At 41.6% G+C, this 20,702-nt stretch overlaps 1 protein-coding gene across 8 annotated transcripts in view; it reads left to right on the top strand.

The window, feature by feature from the left end:
• The window catches only part of CREBBP (CREB binding protein), a 676,455-nt gene that overhangs the window by 368,288 nt on the left and 287,465 nt on the right, over positions 1–20,702 (top strand). For all 8 annotated transcript variants that reach the window (XM_033962544.1, XM_033962542.1, XM_033962548.1 and 5 more), the window contains one exon: positions 14,905–14,993. In XM_033962544.1, coding sequence (XP_033818435.1) covers positions 14,905–14,993 — 89 coding nt within the window. The remainder of the gene's footprint in view (positions 1–14,904; positions 14,994–20,702) is intronic.

The following is a 20,702-nucleotide window of genomic DNA, read 5'->3' as shown; positions in this document are numbered from 1 at the left end:
ACATAGAACCTAGCATCATGTAGCTGTGGTTCGGATTCATCTTTCCCATGTGCATCACTTTGCACTTGCTCACATTAAACGTCATCTGCCATTTTGATGCCCAGTCTTCCAGTCTCACAAGGTTCTCTTGCAATTTTTCACAACCCTCTTGCGATTTAACAACTTTGTGTCATCAACAAATTTAATTATCTCACTAGTTATTCCTATTTCTAGATCATTAATAAATATGTTAAAAACCAGCGGTCCCAGCACAGACCCCTGGGGAGCCCCACTATTTACTGTCACTACCTCCCTGGAGTATTCTTCATTATATTTATATTCCTGAAAAGTAGAGACTCTTCTCTACTGTGATCTGCTTACAGTAAACAGTAAACTGTAAGCAGATCACAGTAGAGAAGATTCTCCACGTTTCAGGAATATAAATATAATGGAGAATACTCCAGGGAGGTATTGACAGAATATATTTTTTCTCTCTTGTTCCTGTGTTTATTTTTTGGAAGAACCCCACTATTTACCCTTCTCCATTGAGAATATTGGCTATTTAAACCCACTCTCTGTTTTCTGTCTTTCAATCAGTTCTTAATCCATAAAAGGACATTAGAAAGTCATGGGATAGGAGGTAATTTCCTCAGAAGTCTTTCATGAGGTACTTTGTCAAATGCCTTTTGAAAACCCAAATACACACAATATCAACCGGTTCAACTTTATCCACATGTTCAAGGTTTGTTTTTTTTTGTTTTGTTTTTTACTAGTTTCTAGATGGAACATTCTGTAACCAGTGTGGCTTAACATATACTGTATGTGATGAGGTATAAATACAGAATAAAAAACAGCATTTTAGGTGTTTTTGTTCAGATTTTTTAAAACTTGGTTTTAACACAGGTAAAAACTACATTACTCCTTTTAATTATTAAACATTTTAATTAAGATGATAAAAATAGAGAAAATTGCAATTACATAGATATTTATCTTGCTGTTGTCTATAGACATTATATCCTTTCAGCAGATAGCCCTAGTGTCCTGATAGGTGAGTGTGTCTTCTGCTGAGTATTAAAAAAACAAAAAGTAAAATTTTGTCTGTAAGCTTTTATGAAGACCAAGTAGTTTATCAGAGGCATCGGTCTCTTGCTTAGGAGAGAAACAGTAATTGACTTACTCAGAATACCAGTTTTGAGAGAGTATCTCTGGTGCTATGGAGATGGATGCACATAAAATATTTTTTTGAAAGCTTCACTGATGGAAAATGTAGATGTGCTTGTTTAATGGACTTAATGGTTTCTTTTAAAATTTGTTTAATGGGCTTAATGGTTTCTTTTAAAATGTTCAGTATGTCTTACATGTTGATCTGTGAGTGATATAAACAAAAGATTTTGAAATTTTGTATTTGAGGAGGTATATAGATTATGGTATCTTTTTAAGAACTATTGCTTGTGTAGCATGGAATAATTGGTGAAGCCTAGAGAATGAAATTGTGATACTCTACAGGTATAAGATCCTTTATCTGAAATTCTGAAAACTGAAATTTGACTCTCATTTAAGTTTGAAAGTATTGCTCCAGTCCCATAGTTTGGAGTATGTTTGTGTGTTTGAAGTGGTTGAAGTTTTGAAGTGTTTAATGTTACCTTATTTTGAAATAAAAAAAAGTCTGGTGGCAATTTTATGGTCTGTCTTTTTCTGACTTAACATTACCATTCCAAAATCCAAAAAATTCCAAAAACAAAAATATGCCTGGTTGCAAGGATTTCGGGTAAAGGATGTTGTAAGCTTATTTAAAATGAAATTGTACATGTTCACCATTAGTTTCTGAATTTCAGTGGTAACCATGTTTGTCAAAACCTGGTTACTTAAAGCTAAAGGTCAATAAATAAGCTGTAAGTGATGTTTTTATATTGTGCAAGATTATTACATTTGGGAGTCATTTTGAAGGAATGGGTGGCATTTATTTACATATGTAAAGGTTTTACAGGTGTAAATAGATAAACACATATAAGTAGTGATTTTAGAAAAACTGCTAAATGTGTATATTCATTACATACACAGATTTTAAAGGGGTGTGATATAAATAGACTTAGGAAATATAGATGTATTGCCATGTTCAAATATCCCACATCATTTACACCTCTAATGAACTATGGATAATTGTAATCAAACTGCATGTTTAGACCTGGGGTTTTGAGGATTGAGTTGCGAAGACAATTTTTTGTCCATTTGGCTTAAAAAACCACTTCAAAAAGTCAAACATTTGAGGACTAGAACTCAGCTGGTTTCTCTAAGTATAGTATTAAAATGCATCTTAATGCATATATTTGACATTTACATTTAAATATCCCCTGTGCTATTGCATGTTTTAGTGTAATAGGAATGGTATGCTGAACCTTAAGGTACTATCGCCATTCTTGCAAGCATACTGTGGAAGGATGTCAGTCACAACTTTTGAAACCTCTTCCTCCTTCCAGGAGTCTGCTGCCCCCTTCAGATTTTCTTTCTGCAGGCAAGCATTAGAGGTGTCTTCTGATCTTTTTTTAATTTTGTTTTAGTTCTGTGGTTTTTCGCTTTAGTCGTGGCCTTTTTTTTGAAATCAGAGATCCCTTTCATAAGGGTCTACTCTGCCTGCGATGAGAAGAGCAAATTTTAAATCTGCAGCTAGTAGGTGTATCCTTCGAGGGTCTGTTTCAGCCGTCCTGCTGAAGATTAGTGAAGCCCAAAGTCCGTCCTTGTACAATCACACTTTATTCCTGGACCAGCGGGTTATTTCCCTCCTCTTGCCAGGGTCTGTAGGAAACCTCAAAACGTCAGAGACATCCCCCCTTCCCTTACACACCTCCTCTCTGAGCATGCTCATCAGTCTTTTCTTCCTACAAACTAGGCTGTAGGAGCTCCTTTTTTCTGCTCTTGTTTTATTTTGTGGCTTTCAGTAATTTTCGTTCGCGGTTTTCACTGTCGTGCTGCGGAGGGGACATCCTTGACTGCAGGAGATAGTAGATTGTTGGAAAAAGTCTGCTTCTGGGGAGGGGGTCCCTGCTATGCAGTAAGCCCCTTGGACATCCTGCTCTTCAGATCGGAGCTCAGGAACCATTCCCTTGAGAGTTTGCTCACCTAGTTCATCCACTAATGGGTAGATTGCAGGCTGAGCGGTTCCGTGGAGACGTGACCGGGATCGGAGCCAGACTGCGTTCCTCCACCAGGTGTCTGTGCAGTGTGACCGAGGGTGGCAGAGGTCTCTAGTCGTGGTAGTCGGGTGGTAGCTGGTCTTTCATGTATGGGCCTTTCTTCCCTGCGGTCTCCTTGACATTCCTTCAGATGTGGTTTGTTTACTACGGGGCACATTGCAGCTAATGCCTCTCTTCACTTCCCGGTTTGTCCTGGAGCTTTTGCCTGGTGCCTCACTCTCTAGTTTGTCTTGTAAGAGCCTTTAGAACAGGCATCTCTGATGGATCTCTCGATTGTGACAGTCTTCCAGGTGGATATTACTTCAGCCCACTGGGTTTCAGAGCTTCGGGCTCTTTCTCCTGCTGGGATTCTGTTCACATCTTGCGATTTCAGCTGTGATGCTGTGTTCTTTCCTTACCTTTCTTCAGGCAGTGGTTTCAGCTTTCCATGTGTCTTCGGAGGTCCAGCTTACTGCTTTTGCTTCCTCTGGTTCTCGGGAGCAGGACCGGGTGTTTTGGTCCTTAGACGTGCACAGAAGTTTATTGCGGTATCTGGAGGTCACCAACAAGTTTTGCCTCTCTGATCACCTGTTTGTCCTGCCGGGCCCTGCCCGCAGCGGGAAGACAGCTTTTGCAGCTCCCATTTCCAGATGGTTTTGCAGGCCATTTCCGTGGCTTATGCGACTGCTGAAAAAAGGCCTCCCCCCCCTTGGGGTATGGGCTCCTTTAACCAGAGAGGGCAGTCATCGGCTGTTTCTTTGCATAAGATTTGCAGGGCCACTAGCTGGTCCTCCTTGCATTTTTTTCTCCAAGTTTTACAGGATTGATGTGGCACGCAGGATATTGCTTTTAGTGCCTCCAAGTTGGCAGTGTGCTCATCAGTCCCACCCTGAATTTTCAGGACTGCTCTGTTACATCCCACTGTTCCCGAAATAAAGTGGGATTATACAAGAACAAAAGATTAGGTTCTTACCACTGCTAATCTTCTTTCTTGTAAATCCACACTTTATTCCGGGAACCCGCTGATTCGCCGATTGCCTTTCCAAATACTGATAAATTGCATTTCTGTCCAGTTTTTTTTTGGAGTGCCATTAGAATGGGGTTAGCACTCAGTTTTGGGGGGGGGGAGGGTCCCCCCCGGCTAGGGTGCCCTCTTCTGTCAGTGCATTATGTTTCTTCTGCTAGCACTGTTATTGTCTTTCAGGTTACTGATGTTGGTTATCCTGATTTGATTGTTTTCTTGCTGCTGTTTGGCATTTATAATTACCGTATGAGCAGAATATGCTTATTTGTCTGGGAGTTTCCCCGCGCCCCTCTCTCTTGTTTTTCTCTTCTACAGATGTTCCTGGCTACTTACAGACTGACTGGTGAGCATGCTTAGAGAGGAGGTATGTAAGGGAGGGGGGATATAGCCTCTGAAGTTTTGAGGCTTTCTACAGTCCTTGGTGAGAGGAGAGAAATAACCCACTGGTCACGGAATGAAGTGTGGATTTACAAGAAAGAAGATTCACAGAGGTAAGAACTAGAGAATGACACGATGACTCTTACCTGTGGCTAGCTGCAGGTACCAGTGGATAATCTGCCAAAATGCGGAGGGGAAAAAATGGTCGCCACGGGTACAGGGACAAGGCCATTCACTGCCCCGTGGAGCAGTGAATGGCCTTATCCCCGCAGTTAAGTGAGGGAATGCGTGCAAAATACTTAAAACCCCTTGCGATCGTGCGGTCCAGCAGCCCCCTCCCTCCCTTCCCCTCACCTTCGCTGGCGATTTTCATTGTCTCTGAGCAGCACGAGCCTTTAAACAAGTCGTGCGCAGCTGCCTGAAACTTCTTCTCTGACGCAACCAGAAACAGGAAGTTGCATCAGTGAAGTTTCAGGTAGCCACACGCGACTTGAGAAAAAGGCTCGGGCTGCTCGAAAACTATGAAAATCACCAGCGAATGTGAGGGGAAGGGTGGGAGGGAGATACCCAGACCGTGGTAATTGGGAGGGAGGGTGCTGCTGAACCATGCAAAGGACACTGATGGGAAGTGGAGAAAGGGGGAGGGGTGAGAGGAACGGACACTGAAGGGAAATGGGGAGGAGAGAGTGGAGAAGACGATGAAAGAAAGTGGGTAGGAGAGAGAGAGAGAGAGGAGTACATACTGGATAGAAGGAGGGGATAAAGGAAAAAGGGCATATGCTAGATTGGGGAGACAGATACCAGATCTGAGGGGAGGAATGGAAGAGAGAGATGCTAAAAACCACCTGGGGAGGGAAGGAAAGATGGAAGGGAAGAAGACAGAGATGCCAGACTATGGGGGAGCGGAGGTAAGAAGATGGGTGCCAGACCAATGGGGGGGAGGGAGAGATGGAAGAGAGAGGCACAGTAACAGAGCAGATGCCATATGGAAGAGGCAGAGAGAGAGGCCGACAGTGGATGGAAACAATTGAAAGACAAGAAGATGAGGAAAGCAGAAACCAGACAACAAAGGTAAAAAAAATTTTCTATTTTCTTTTTTTTTTTTTTTTTTTTTTTGCTATTTACTGTTTTTATCAAGTTGTTATCCATCAGGTTTTCTTGCATTGATACATTACAGATTAGGACCCCTGAGGAAGGAGTGTGTCTTTGAAACATGGACTGTGTCGGGTCCGGCCTTATCTGTCCTTTTGGATACAAACTGTTTTATGATTTCATTTGTATGTTTGTCCAATAAAGACTTGGCTTCCTGTACACCATCACTGCAGTTTTTGCTTTTGTTCTTTAATAAACATGTATAAACAAAGCCTTGCCAGCTGAAGGTCTCTTCTTCTAGTTCTCCAGCCAGAACTTTGATTTATAAAATGACAATTGTATAGAATATTGTTTCTTTCTATATTTTAATAAAATAAGTTCAGTATAAAACTATTTGAGGCTTGTGCAGATGGGATCAGGTGGTTTGCGGGGATGGGGCAGAGACGGGGACTGAGCTCGCAGGGACAGGGTGGGAACGGGGACAAATCTTTTCCCCTGTCACTCTCTAGTAAGAACCTAATCTTTCGTTCCTCTGGTGTTTGTTCTCCTCAATAACTTGGTCAGGGGCTGGAGCGCAGACTGTTTAGGCGCTAATAGCATTCCTTCAGGACACTCATGGTGCCGGCTACATTTTTTCTTCCTCTTCTTTTTTATGAGAGGTCTGGGAGGGGGGATGAGGGTTGGTCTGTGGAGGTCAGACTGGCAGCCCAAAGATTCCAGCGAAGTTGCTTAGTGATAAAGCAGAGGGCCTTTCCTAGAGCAGCTGCACATGAGAGGAGTTGAAGCAGGCAGCAGCAACAGCAGCACTATTTACCTAGTACATGGTCTGTTAGTAAGGCTCTGATAGCCTGTGGAAAAAATCAGGGGGGGAGGGTCTTCAAAAGCTGTTTTTAACTATTTCTACAGCTAGGGCCTTGATCCCCTCCCCTAAAATCCTGTTTTTTTATCAGCTCTAAGATGATTAGATTACTGAAATATTGTTTACTTGGCAGGAACCCAGAAGAATTTGCAGAGGCTGTGCATTGTACAGAACACAGCAGTTAGGCTGATTTTCGGACTGAAGAAATATGATGATATAAGAACATAAGAACTGCCGCTGCTGGGTCAGACCAGTGGTCCATCGTGCCCAGCAGTCCGCTCCTTCGGTGGCCCCCAGGTCAAAGACCAGCACCCTAACCGAGACCAGCCCTACCTGCGTACGTTCTAGTTCCACAGGAACTTGTCTAACTTTGTCTTGAATCCCTGGATGGTGTTTTCCCTTACGACAGCCTCCGGAAGAGCTTTCCAGTTTTCCACCACTCTCTGGGTGAAAAAGAACTTCCTTACGTTTGTACGGAATCTATCCCCTTTTAATTTTAGAGAGTGCCCTCTCGTTCTCCCTACCTTGGAGAGGGTGAACAACCTGTCTTTATATACTAAGTCTATTCCCTTCATTATCTTGAAGGTTTCGATCATGTACCCTTTCAGTCTCTTCTTTTCAAGGGAGAAGAAGCCCAGTTTCTCTAATCTCTCACTGTATGACAACTCCTCCAGCCCCTTAACCATTTTAGTCGCTCTTCTCTGGACCTTTTCGAGTAGTACTGTGTACCGCATTGGTTGCCAGTGGAGGCTGAAATTAAGTTTTAAGTTTGGATGTTTTTGTTATAAAATCTTGTTTGGACTTTCTCCCAGTTATCTCACGGATTCATTTTCATTCGCTACTAATAAACATACTAGACGTTGACAGGCCAATTTTGTCTTTCCATCTGTAAGAGGATGCAGATTCAAAAAGTACCACCATTGCCTTCTGTCCTACCAGGCAGCATCCTGGGACAAAGATTTAAACACCTTAATTATGACTTCAACCACTTACTTGGATTTTAGGAGGCATCTGAAAACTTATTTGTTTACCAAATACTTAGGTAATTTAAGTTAATTCATCTCATTATTCAAATTTCTTTTGTAAACCGCATAGAACTTCATGGTCTTGTGGTATGTAAGTAAATTGTAATGTAATGTAATTTTAAACTGGTTTTTTAGCACTAAAATTCACCAGCGGCAGCCATCTTGAATTTTCCAGATTTTTTTTTTTTTCCCCCTGAGTTCTCCAAAACACCTTGTTTTGCTTCCAAAGTTCCAGGGATGGAGTTCTATGACTCTAGTACCCCCTATAATCATGCCTTGTTTGAGAAGGATGGGTGACATAAGAGTGCCCTTGTGCCACATGCCGCATCGAGCGAAACAGGGAGGCAAAAACTTCAGGTTTCACTCCCACAATGACTCTTGGGCATAGCATATGGGAAGAGCTGTGGCTCACTGGTTGAGCTGCTGCCTCTATACCCAGAGAGGTAAGGGCTTTGGCTCACTGGTTGAGCTACTACCTCCTTGTGACCCTGGGCAAGTCACTTTATCAACCAGTGCCCATCACTTAGAATGTAAGCTTTGAAATGCCAAAGCCAGAAAAAGGCGGTATACAAGTCCACATTCTCTTTTCCTCTATTCCCTTTTGAGCCTGCTAGGGAAGCGAAAATTTCCCCAGGAGCCCCAGAACAGCAGTACTGTGTGCCACTGTACAGAGGCTCCGCAGCCAAAGTAGAGGCATCTCCTATCTTCTAAATTGCTTATTGTTTATATAAAGCTTTTATACTGCTAACTAATGACTATGAAGTCAATTCAGAGTGGTTTACATGAGCAGCTTTGATGGACATATGAACATTCACTTCAGTAATGATGGTTCTGTGCATGAGTTACAATATATGAACTATAGATAAGGGGTAACACTGCACTGCTGGAGTTATGACTAAAGAGCTTAGTAATGGTATTACAAACAGAATTAGATTGTTTCTGAAATGACCATTATACATATGCACATACAAATTATTTACCTTAGTATATCCTTTGATTGACTCAACAATTAAGAATACAATAACTCTATATTCAATCATTATACTCATTTATATCATTAACCTCTATAAATGTACATACTAAACCTTTTAGTTGTCATTTAAATGTATCATCATTTAAACTTCGTTTGTATATCCTGCTTAATCCTATCATGTATGAAGTGTGAAGTAGTGAGCTATATTCAACATATTACCCCTACCCCTGAATTAGTCCAATATTAATTAAAGTTTTCTGAGAAAAGTAAGATCTTCATTCCTTTTTAGAACTTTTTGGTGTCTTTTTCTAGTTTTAATAGTAGGGAGTTCACCACATTGGAGCCATCACTGAGAACATTCTTTTCCTGACACTTTTGTATTTAATATCTTTGAACAATGGTATTTCCAAGAAGTATTCTTGACTTGTGAAGTATTCATGTTGTAGTATGGTTGTGTATTCTGGTTGCTAAGTAATGTGGTTCTGAAAGATGGAAAGGAGAGTTGCCTATTAAGGCCTTTACCCCAGAGTTCATTAATCTACTCTGGCAGGCGTATACACATGGCCAAAACATCTAATTTAGGTCTACTGAAGAGCGACCATCAGGACATGTCTCGTAAGAATCTTCAGAGCACTTCTATGAGAGCAGAGCAGAGCTCCTCCCTGACTCTTATTCAGTCTGACAGAGATTCAAAGGGCAAAAGTTCAGTCTTGATCCCCTTACTGTCTCAAAGTCCCTGATAGGAGATTCCGCTTTCTATGTTGGAGATCATGATGGAGTCCTGGTTGCGGACCCGGGAAAGGAACACTCTATATGGCAGCTATTCGAGTCTTTGGCCCTACCAGACATTATTATTGAGCCTCTTCATGAACTTTAGATTGATTCACCTCAGCCCTAATCATCTCGGTGTTCTTTTCTGAGCAGGGGTCCGATCTCAGCCCACATCCATTCTGTGGTACCCAGACATAAAACTCCTGGTTACAGAGCTTTCAGAGGTCCCGGAAGGCTCCCTCAAAGGGGCAAAAACCATGATTATGCTGTATCCTATGGATCAAAAGTTTCTGAAAATGTTTGTTATGCCAAAGGTGAACTCCTTGGTGGCACAGGTGACTAAATTCATATCCTTACCTAGTGAGGAAGGAGGAGTTAAGGATATACAGGACCACATATGGTCCTCAGGAAACAGTTTGAAGCCCTGGCCCTAACAGTAGGCATCGTCAGCTGATTCTTTCCTAGTACGCGCCTGCTGTTTATGATTGCAAACCATAGACATGACAGCAGCTGAGTCATTACCTCAGCTTGTGCTGGCAGGAGTAGACTACGTGGCTGATTTACTTTATGATATAATTAGAGTTATGGCGAGAGTCTCCACATATTCCATCTCCTCCCAATGCATGCTGTGGATCAGACAATGGATGGATGGATGATTTAACCTCCAAGACTACACTTAGCAGTCTCCCATCAAGGGACAGATGCTTTTTGGCAAAAGCCTGGATGATCTTTTGGCCAATGTGCAAGATCATCATACCAAGTACTTACCGGACAGCATACCTTGAGCGGCTAAAAGCCAAAACCAGGGCTACTTTTGCAAGTTGTAACGTTTTCGCCAGAACATCTCAGAAGGCTTGTCTCAGAGAACCTAGCAAGGTTCCAGACAGAGATATTCCGGAAGCCGGAAAATCCAAAATACAGGTTCCCAGGCCACAATGGCATCCAAGAAACCATAATGACACCAGGCTTCCAGCCACCCTTCAGAAAATTGGAGGTCGGTTTCAGACTCTCTGGAGGCTTAATAAAGGATAACAACAGATCTTTGGGTTTTGATTATTGTTAGGAAAGGTTGCAAGATATTTGCATACCCTCTGTATGACTGGTTCATGAATTCTGCAGTGGGCCAACTGGATCGTGCAGCCAAGTCTGGGCAACATTTAACAGGTTGTTAGATATTCAAGCCATAGAACCATATCTGGATGAACTCTGGGGCTCAGGCAGATACTCGATATACTTGGTCATATACAAGAACGATTCTGGCAACAGGAAGGGCCCATTCTGGATCTCAGACATATCAATGCAGCCCTGAGGGTTCCATGTTTCAGAATGGAGTCTGAGAGATCTGCCATTGTGGGATTCAGCTGGGAAAGTTTTTGGATGCCCTAGATTTGACAGAGGCTTATCTCCACATTCCAGTTTTCATTGCACGCAGAAATTTTGTGAGATTTCACATGTTGGAGAATCACTATCAATTCTTAGCACTATCATTTGGGCTGGTAACAGCACCCCGGACATTCACCAGGGTGGTGATGGTGGTGGTAATAGCTCATCTCCATAGAGCGGGCTGGCTGGTTCATCCTTATCTAGATAACTGCCTCATCAGAGCCTCCTCTCGAGAAGAGGGAGAAAGAACAGTGGTGGTTGTTGTGGAAACTTTGCAGAGTTTGGCTGGATTGTAAACTTTCAAAAGTGCAAATTGTTCCCCCACTCAGTCTTTGAAATACTTGGGAGTTACCTTCAACATGGCGGAATGCAGACAGAAGCCTTGGGGGCAAATTAAAAACCTCCTGTCACAGCCAGGGTCTGCAGTGTGGCACTACCTATAGGTTCTGGGCTTGATGGCAGCTGCCATGTAAGTAGAGCCCTGGGCAAGGGCGCATATGCATCCACCCCTGGGCAAGGGCGCATATGCATCCACTTCAGGATGTGCTGTTGTCTCATTGATCTGCCCAGAGAGACTCTGTACAGGCCCCTGTACCCTGGTCAGAGGCAGCCTGTAGCAATATGAGATAGTGGCTCCACCCACAATATCTAGCAAAAGGGATTCCACTGGATCAGTTCCTGTGTCATACTAACGATGTATGCCTGCCCGGCTGGTGGGTGGGGGCACTGCAGTGGTTGCCTGGTGCAAGGAAAATGGACACCATCCTAGTGGAAGTGTTTGATAAACAGACTAGTATTGAGAATGGTCTGCCTGGTTCTGCGAAACCTACAGGCAGTGCTGGAAGGCAGAGCCATAAGAATATTCTCAGACAGTGCTACGGCAGTGGCCTATATCAACCAGCAGAGAGGCACTAGAAACACATCACTCCAACTAGAGGCAAAGCTGCTATTTGCTTGGCCAGAAAAGCACCTGCTGACCATCATGGTGGCATACATAACTGGAGTGGACAATGTGCAAGACAGACATTGGACCCGGGAGATTTCTCATTTGCCCTGTGAGCGTTCCAAGACATTGTCAGATGGGGGCATCTGATTTTCGTTCTGATGGCAATGACACTCAACAGGAGAGCACCTCGGTTTTTCAGCAGAAGATATGACACTGAAAGAGCAGGACTGGACACCCTGGTGCAACCATGGTTGAAGTCCAGACTTCCCTCCATGGCCCCTGATAGGCCGGGTGGTCCATCACATAGCAACTCACCTAGGGAGGTTGATATTTGTGGTTCCAAATTGGCCCAGGCATCCTTGTTATATGGATCTAATATGCCTACAAGTGGATGAATGTCTTTGGCTCAGGTGTATCCAGACTTGTTCACACAGGGGTCAATTGCTCTAGAAGATCTGGTTCGCTTTGGTCTTACGGCATGGCTCGTGATTGAGCAGCGCTAGCCAAGAAATGATATTCAGGAATGGTCATTACCACCCTACTGAAGGCCAAGAAATCATCCATTCTTTTAGCATATGTCTCGAAGCATGGGATACTTTTTTCACTGGTGCAATAAGGAGAATCTGAAACCCAACAAAGCCCCAGTATCATTGGGGTAGTAGCCCTCCATTAAGAGTACCTGAACAAGGGATTAGCAGTGGCATCCCTAAAAATGCAGATGGCAGGCTTGGCTTGTTTTAGAGGCCAAGAGAAGTGAGTCTCTCTGGCTGCCCTGAGGTCCAGGTTGCCAATATGAGATACCTTCCCTTCCTGGAATCTCAACATCATGTTAGAAGGTCAATAGAGGGCCCCGTATGAGCTTTTGAAGGAAGTTTCTCTCATGGATCTTATGATCAAAGCAGTGTTCCTAGTTGCAGTTACCTTGGCCATAAGAGTCTCAGGATTGCAGGGAACTGTTTTTGAGGATCATGGAAATGGAAGTGACCTTGCGTACAGTACCTTCATTTTTTTTTGCCAAAGGTTATTTCAGCATTTCATATCAACTGGGAAGTCAGGCTACCAGCCTTTCAACTTATAGGTTCTAAGAAGAAAGACAAGGCTTTAAAACTGCTGGCTGTCCACAGAGTTCTTTTGCGTTACCTGGACATGACTCGAGTTTCATCTTTTGGACCATCTCTTTGTTCTAACCAGAATCAACCTGAGGCAGACCAGCCTCCAGGGCCACCATTTCCTGGTGGATTCGGACTAGAGAATGACACAAGGACAAGTTTTTTTTCCCGTCCTTCAGGAACTCAATTTCCCCATTCCCACAAGTTTTGCCCTTGCCCATTCCTGTAAGTTCTGCTTAAACCACACAAACCTCAAACACATGAATTTAAAATGTTTGAGGCTTGTGCAGATGAGGACAAAGCTTGAATGAATGGGGCAGGGACAGGAAAAGAACTCACCAGGACAGGAAAATGAGTTCCCACGAGGATGGGAAAAATTTGTCTCTATGCCTTTGTGGCAAACAACTGCCGGTGTCATTGAAAGCACATTCGACCAGAGTAGCAGCCTCCTCTTCGGTGGAATTGAGGAGGAGATGTGTAGTTCTGTAACATGATCTTCTTTATACACTTGCACTAAATTTTATAGGGTGGATGAGACTGCATAAGAGGATTCCGCTTTTGGATGCTCAGTACTGAAAGGCTTATCTCTCCCACCCTTGACTTTGGGGACTGCTTAGGTACGCCCCTTAGGTTCAGCTTACCATTCCTATTGCACTAGAAAAAGAGATTAGGTTCTTACCTTGATAATAACTTTTCCAGTAGATAGGAATGGTATATTGAACTTCTCACCCAATAATTTCTGAAGTACATGTTTCTGCCTTATGCTTCATGGTCCTCTCCATGGCTAAGTCTCTCTACCAATCGGACTATTGGTTCAGAATCAGTTTGTAAATAGAATCTCAAGAGATATTAAAGCTGTTACTTTTATTTGATGTGTTTTATGATAATGTTTTATACATTATAGTTTGATTATTGACTGTTATAATGTTATATAAGTAGATCAGAATCTAGGTTTTGGGGTGTTTCTCTTGTCCCTCCTTCTCCTGTCTTAGAGCTCTTGCATGCTTTGGAATGAACTGAAGTGGGCAGCAGACTACTGGGAGAAGGAGGAGGTTTCGAAAGCTGCGATTGACATCTTTCTGCAGTATACTTGTGAAAATAGATGAGTACCCTAAGGTTCAGCATACCATTCCTATCTACTGGAAAAGATGATATTAAGGTAAAAACCTAATCTCTTTTTCTTATACATATTTTACAAAAGGCACCAGAGCCTGTTGTAAATTGCTCAAAAAATTTTGGAATATCTCAACTTGATGGTCCCTTTTATAAGATAGGCATTTTATGCAAAATGTAGTTTTTTGTGACCAGCTTTCAAGAGCATAGTACACCTCCAACTTGTTAGACTTCTATTTTGTTTTTTTTAAATAAAATTATATGAACCAAAAATGATTTTTATATGAATGAAGAAATAATTTTTAGTCTTAAGTACTTTCTTGTATGAATATTTTTGTGCAATACACAAAATTAGTTTCTTTCTGAAATCTTATTAAACGGAATTAACCTTTAAAACAATATTGTATAAAATTTCTCAAGATGGATTGGTTTAGAAATTCAATTATGGACTGCAAATTTTTTGATTACTTATTCAGAACAAAAATGTAGCCGCTAATAAATACGAATGCTACATTTTTATTGTTATTCTTTATTGGATGAAAAGAGAACCAAGCAGTTTACAGATTTACCCTCCCTTTTACAAAACTGTAGCACGCTTTTTAATTCAGGCTGCGGCAGTAACATCTCTGACACTTATAGAATTCCTATGAGCGTAGGAGCTGTTACCACTGTGGTTTGTGCTAGAAACCATGCTATGCTTTTGTAAAAGGGGAGATATAAATTAGATAGAAAGGAACAACACTACTAACTCAAATAAAAAAGCAGAGAGACAACAAATGACCTAAAGGAGAGACCAGCAAGGGAGAGAGGAAGAGGCAGCTTAAAGAAGTTGCGAGTAGTAAGAGAAGAGGATTTTAGACGTGGCACACACTACTGACTGTGGCAGTGCAAGAAAATAAAAATTACTCTATATCTTTTCCAATCATACTGAGCTAGCTGCTAATAGAAACAAGTAAGACCATACAATGGTCATTTAAAGAATGCAGAATGTGGATGGGAGAGTTAGGGATAAGGAGGGAGATCTAGACGAAAAGTTTTGGAAGCTAAAAGAAGAATCTTATATTCCTTATTCTGTTTTGTAGGTTGAGTTTTCTCCACAGACCTTGTGCTGCTATGGTAAGCAACTATGCACAATCCCTCGTGATGCTGCCTACTACAGTTACCAAAATAGGTATGTTCTGAGTAGAATATTTATATTAACGACAAGAAGTGAGAGGTGGAGCAGGGATTGAACTGTATAAACCAATGATCATAAAAAACTTGATATATACATCTTTGTTTCAGGCCACTACTGTCTGTCTTGCTATCCTCTTCCCTCTTATTCGTCTGACCACATCTGTTTTTCTCTCTTTCCACTACTGCAATTGTTTTATCGCAGTAGTCATTTCAACGCAGTGGGAGGGCTCACAGCCCCCTTCCATTTTCAAGATATTCATGGTTCAACACTTCACAGTTCCTTCTTTGATCTTTCAGCAGCATACACATAGCTGATATTATGAGACACCACAAGTATTGCTATCATAACACTCAGAATGATGGGAAGAACAGTTTTGAAGCCCAGAATTTTTAGAAGGGCCTATTTTACTAGCACCTGCTGTGTCCCTCATCCTTGTTCCCTCCTTATCTCAACAGCTTTATCCTCCAGATGTCTCATTGTCCCTTCACTTCATCTACCCCAAAATATCATACAACATTAAAACTGAATTTACATCAATAAAATGTGCATACATGAACATCAGATCCCTAGGCCCAAAAACTGAGATCATAAAGGACTTTATAGAAACAGAAAAACTAGGATGCCTCTTCCTCACAGAAACATGGCTAACCTCAAACACCAACCCCAGAATAACGGAAGTTTGCCCACAAGGCTACAAAATACAAGTAGTACGTAGACACGAAAAAATCGAGGAGGAGGACTGGCCATCCTGGCCAAAAATACTCTAAATATAGCGCTACAGGACAAAACCTCCACCCCACACAAATCTACTCGCTTGTCAATTACCGGGCCCCACACTTAAAGGAACCATAACCTGCCTACTTTGCTACATAACACCAGGAAAATGGAACATAGCAAAATCAGAATTCGAAGAATTTATACTCAGAAACTCCCTCACATCAACATACAACCTAATCCTAGGTGATCTTAACCTACACCTGGAAGACAAATCTTCCAACCAAACAGAAAACCTCCTCTCATTCCTCAAAACCCTATCCTACAGAATCCTAGACCCACAAACCACACATGAGAAGGGCCACCAACTCAACATAGCAGCCTTCATGTCCCAGCATCCCACCACAGCAGAAATTCACACCACAAGCGGAACATGGTCAGACCACTACATGTACACCTTCAAAATCAAATGGACACAGGGCAAAACCAAACAAAATAACCAAAGCTTAACATACGAAGCACACAGAAAGATTGACCCACCTAAATTCTGGAACAAAGTAGACACCATGATCCAAGATGGAAACGCCAAGGACTTCATTAACTAGTGGTATACCCTAAGCACATCCATCCTCGAAGACATGACACAACCGCAGAAAAAGACCAGAATCTGCAGACTCTCAGATAAATGGTTTGACAACGAACTACTGCCACTCAAACGACAATGCAGACGTCTTGAAAGAGAATGGAAAAAACCAACTGAGAACACACAAAAACAACCTGGATAACACTTAACAAGCAATACAAACAAAAGAAAAAAGAAAGGCATACTACACTTCTCCCTCAGTATTCACGGGGGTTAGATGCAGAGCCAGACCACGAAGTGTGAAAAATCGCGAATAACTTCTCGGCCGGCTCTCCCATTATAGTCTCGAGACTACAATGGGAACTCACGGCAGCCATTCTGATGATGGCTCTGTATGAGGCAAGAACATAGGAAGATCGCTCCTGCCCTGCTTTACCGCTAGACCACCAGGTAAGGTTCTGGGGATTATTGGACGTCTTAAAAATAGGCAAAAATGAAAATAGTGTTTTTTGTAAAAAAAAAAAATCGTGAGTAACCGAATCTGCGGATACTGAAACCGTGGATTCGGAGGGAGAAGTGTACACTAATCAGATAGGCATAGAAATCTAAGACACCAATAAAATGTTTCAAATTACTAAACAAACTCACGGACACCAAACTCTACCTGGCCACCAAAACTGCCCCTCCCCCGCAGGAAACTCATTCAATGTAATTGGATCTAAAAGGCGTTAGATTTAAATACTGCTACTATGTATCATTTCTGTGGTGCTACTAGATATTTAAAAACCTTCTTACTTAAGGACACATATGACTTCCTGTTTGCCTAGACCTCTGATTATTGTCAAAAATAATAAATAATTAAGGAAGAACGTTGCTTCCCTTCCCAATTGTGCTATTCTTTTCTTCCTCTTTCCTATAAATGATTGTAGTTCTACCTCTCTTCCTTTATGTTTCAGTTTGTCATGTATTTGTATAAAGTATTAATTATATTTTCCCAATTTTTATACTTTTTTAATGTAATGTACACCGCTTTGACAATTTTTAAAGTGATATATTAATTTTTAATAAACTTGGAATCTTGGAAACATATGCAGCACTGTACATCAAAACATAGAAGAGACGGTCCCTTCTCAAAAGAGCTTACAATCTAGTCAAGACAGACAAACTGGGTAAGAAGATGCATCTGTACACTCTGCTCAACTGGGGGAATTACAGAGGGCATGAAAGACAGATATTGGTGCAGATAAATGTGCAGCTATTTTGCAGGCTGCTCACAACTTGGCAGTCCTTGAAAAGCACTGAGATCATGATCTGAAGAGAGAGAGAATGAAGATGCTATGATCACCTGGGACATCTTCATTCCAGTTAATGCAAAACTGGATGTAAAGAAATCAGGCATAGTGGGAAAAGTGAAAAACATTAAAGCAGCATTGATTAATAGAGGTCAGTTCTAATAGATGATTCTGTGAATTGGTGGAAAGGGTCCTCAATATAAAAAAATTCATTCAGAGACTAAGAAAATATGCCAGAAAAATGTACAAATATTTCCCATTTTATTGGGACAAGAAAAACCAAAGGAAAGAGGAAAAACCCTTATGTATCAAAGCAAAAAAATACAGAAGTAAGGGTGTACTAAGAACTTTCCTACATGCAAGTGTAGAATATAAAGCACCCTTTTATTGGTTGAAGCACCAACTGACAAAAAGACCTGATATGGGAGTTGTGTTTCGGTGGACAACCGCCTGCTTCAGGAGTCAAATACTCTACAAATCAAAAACAGAACACAATGAGTATATGAAATTAGTAATTGCAAGTACAGTATAAGTCAGATATAAATGGAACTGTGAAAACCAAAGAAAAGCAAAGGGAAGTGAACAAATAATGAATATGCATGCATGTACATATGAAAGTATACATATAATGCATAAATATAATTTAATATTGAGAAACAATATAAAATTAAAACATGATTACATGTTACTTCTGTAAAACAAATAGGACTTGTAATAGAATAGCCAAAGAAATCTTTTGAATATGAATTTATAAACTTGCATATAACTGTAACACTCAAGGAAGATCTTAATGATCTGGTTAGAGACTTGTCACTGTTAAAGGAGAAATCAGAATTATTGGGTTCAAGGCTGAAGCAATAGAATCTTTCAAGGTAGGACACCAAAATATCTTTCCCATGATCGTCACACCATCCTGGCTTTCTTTTACCAAATGGAAGGAAACATTTGTTTCTGTACTGATATTAATGGTTTCATGTGTGAACTGGGATATGAACATGTTTCTGACGAATGGAGACTATTTATTGATTCAAGCAAAGCAAGCCTTAAAAATTGTACTTTTACACAATGGAAACCAGAAGCCATCTGTTCCTGTTACTCATGCAGTTGGGTTGAAGGAAAAGTATGAGTCAATGGAGACACTTTTAAAACTCACACGCTATGCAGATTACCAGTGGAACCTCTGTATTGATCTCATAGTTGTGTCTCTCCTTCTGGATCTGCAACTGGAGTACACCAAATACATGTGCTTCTTGTGTCTTTGGAACAGTCGTGATAATGCCAACCGCTACAGACAGAAACATTGGCCAAACTGAGATGAATCCTTACCTGGCAGATACAATGTGAAGCACCTGCCGTTAGTACATCATGAGAAAATCTATTTTCCAGCACTTCACATAAAATTGGGTCTGCTGAAAAATTTTGTCAAGGCAATGGACAGAAATGGTGATGCGTTTCAGCACCTAAGAAGTACATTTAGTTTCGAGAAAAGTGAAGCCAAAATCAAAGAAGGTGTTTTTGTTGGACCCGAAATCCATGAACTGATCATTGATGATGCGTTTAAACAGAAGCTGAACCCAGCTGAATCAGCAGCATGGGAAATATTCGTGCTAGTTCAGAATTTTCTTGGTAATCAAAGATCAGAGAATTATGCTGAGCTTGTGGAAGACATGCTGACAGCATATCAGCTAATGGGTGCTAGAATGTCACTTAAAATGCACTTCTTACATTCTTAACTTGACTTCTTCCCACCCAATCTTGATGATGTCTGCGATGAGAATGGGGAAAGATTTCATCAAGATGATGGAAAGCAGATAACAGGGAAGGTTCAATCCCAGTATGATGGGAGACTATTGTTGGTTCTTGCAAAGAGAGACAAATGTACAGTACAAATGTAAAAGCAAGTGTTTCAAACATTTCTGAACATGCTGACACCATTGCTATGTGAGTTAAGAGAGGCATAAATATATGTTGTAACATGTGTGACGAGGCCGGTGCCGGGTTTTAACTTAGGCCCCGTTCACCGCTCTGTCACAGCCGACCTAAATGTGCCTTCAAAATAAGTTAAAGGTCCTGCTGGCTTCAGAATAAAAAAACAACAAAATGGTCAGAATGAATAAAGTTCTTTTCCAAAGAGTGTCTCAATTTATTGGCCTTGAAACACTTCATGCATGGTAAATGTTACCGTCCCAAGCAATATGCAAAAATAAATCAGGGCTTTCAATAATATAGCCCTCACCTTCTTGTCAGGTACAAATAGGTAATTGTTACAGGCAATACCTGATAGCTCAGTTTCAATAGTCTCAATAACCGAGCAGGTAAAAAAAAAAAACCCCACATACAGCTATCTGAATTGTTCAGCCTTAAATGAGTCTTTCAAAAGGTTGCTCCTTGGATTGAGCAACGCTGCAGAGACCTGGTTTGCAACCGGTCTGCCCCAACCAACTAAGCACACTGGTGGGGGGAAGGGAGTAGCTGAATCCACCTGAAATTAGCTTCAAATTAGCTTGCCAAAAAAAATTGGCCCCACAAACCCAACCCGAGGATGGTTGGTGGATTCTCCCCGCTACTGCCTTTCACTCAGTTAGCACCACAAGTCCCAAACAAACTGCAAAAAGGCAAAAACTCAAAAATTGTCCAATAACAGCAAAGTGTGCCCTCAGAAACAGGCACACTTGTAGCAGTGAGCTCAGCACTGCTCACTTAGCTGTACACTGGGATTTAGCAGGCATTCCAAACCACAAAAATCCCCAACTTTTCCAATATAGAAAAACAAACAAAGTTATGGCACTTAACTTTCGTCAATCATTGTATCTCCATGTTCCATGGCAGTCTCCATAAATTCCATGGGTTCAGGGTTGGAGAGTTGGCTGGCTTCAGGGACAGGAGCTGCCTCTGGCATTTCAACGTCCTGTCCTATAGTTGAGTCAGGAGCCCGGTCCTGAGAGGATCCTCCCTGGTCAGAGCCAAGATAGACTAACTTACTTCTCCTCAGGGCAGCCTCTAAAGCATGCAGCTGACCACGCCCTAGCTTGAAAGGGGGCAGGGCAGCTTGCTGCTTACACTGGGCTTTCCTTGGGGCTTTAATCAGTGCTTGCAGCTGTGCACTACCTGTCC

Source organism: Geotrypetes seraphini, chromosome 11 (genome assembly GCF_902459505.1).
Source record: "Geotrypetes seraphini chromosome 11, aGeoSer1.1, whole genome shotgun sequence".
Taxonomy (NCBI): Eukaryota; Metazoa; Chordata; class Amphibia; order Gymnophiona; family Dermophiidae; genus Geotrypetes; species Geotrypetes seraphini.
This window is presented reverse-complemented; position numbering and strand designations above follow the sequence as displayed.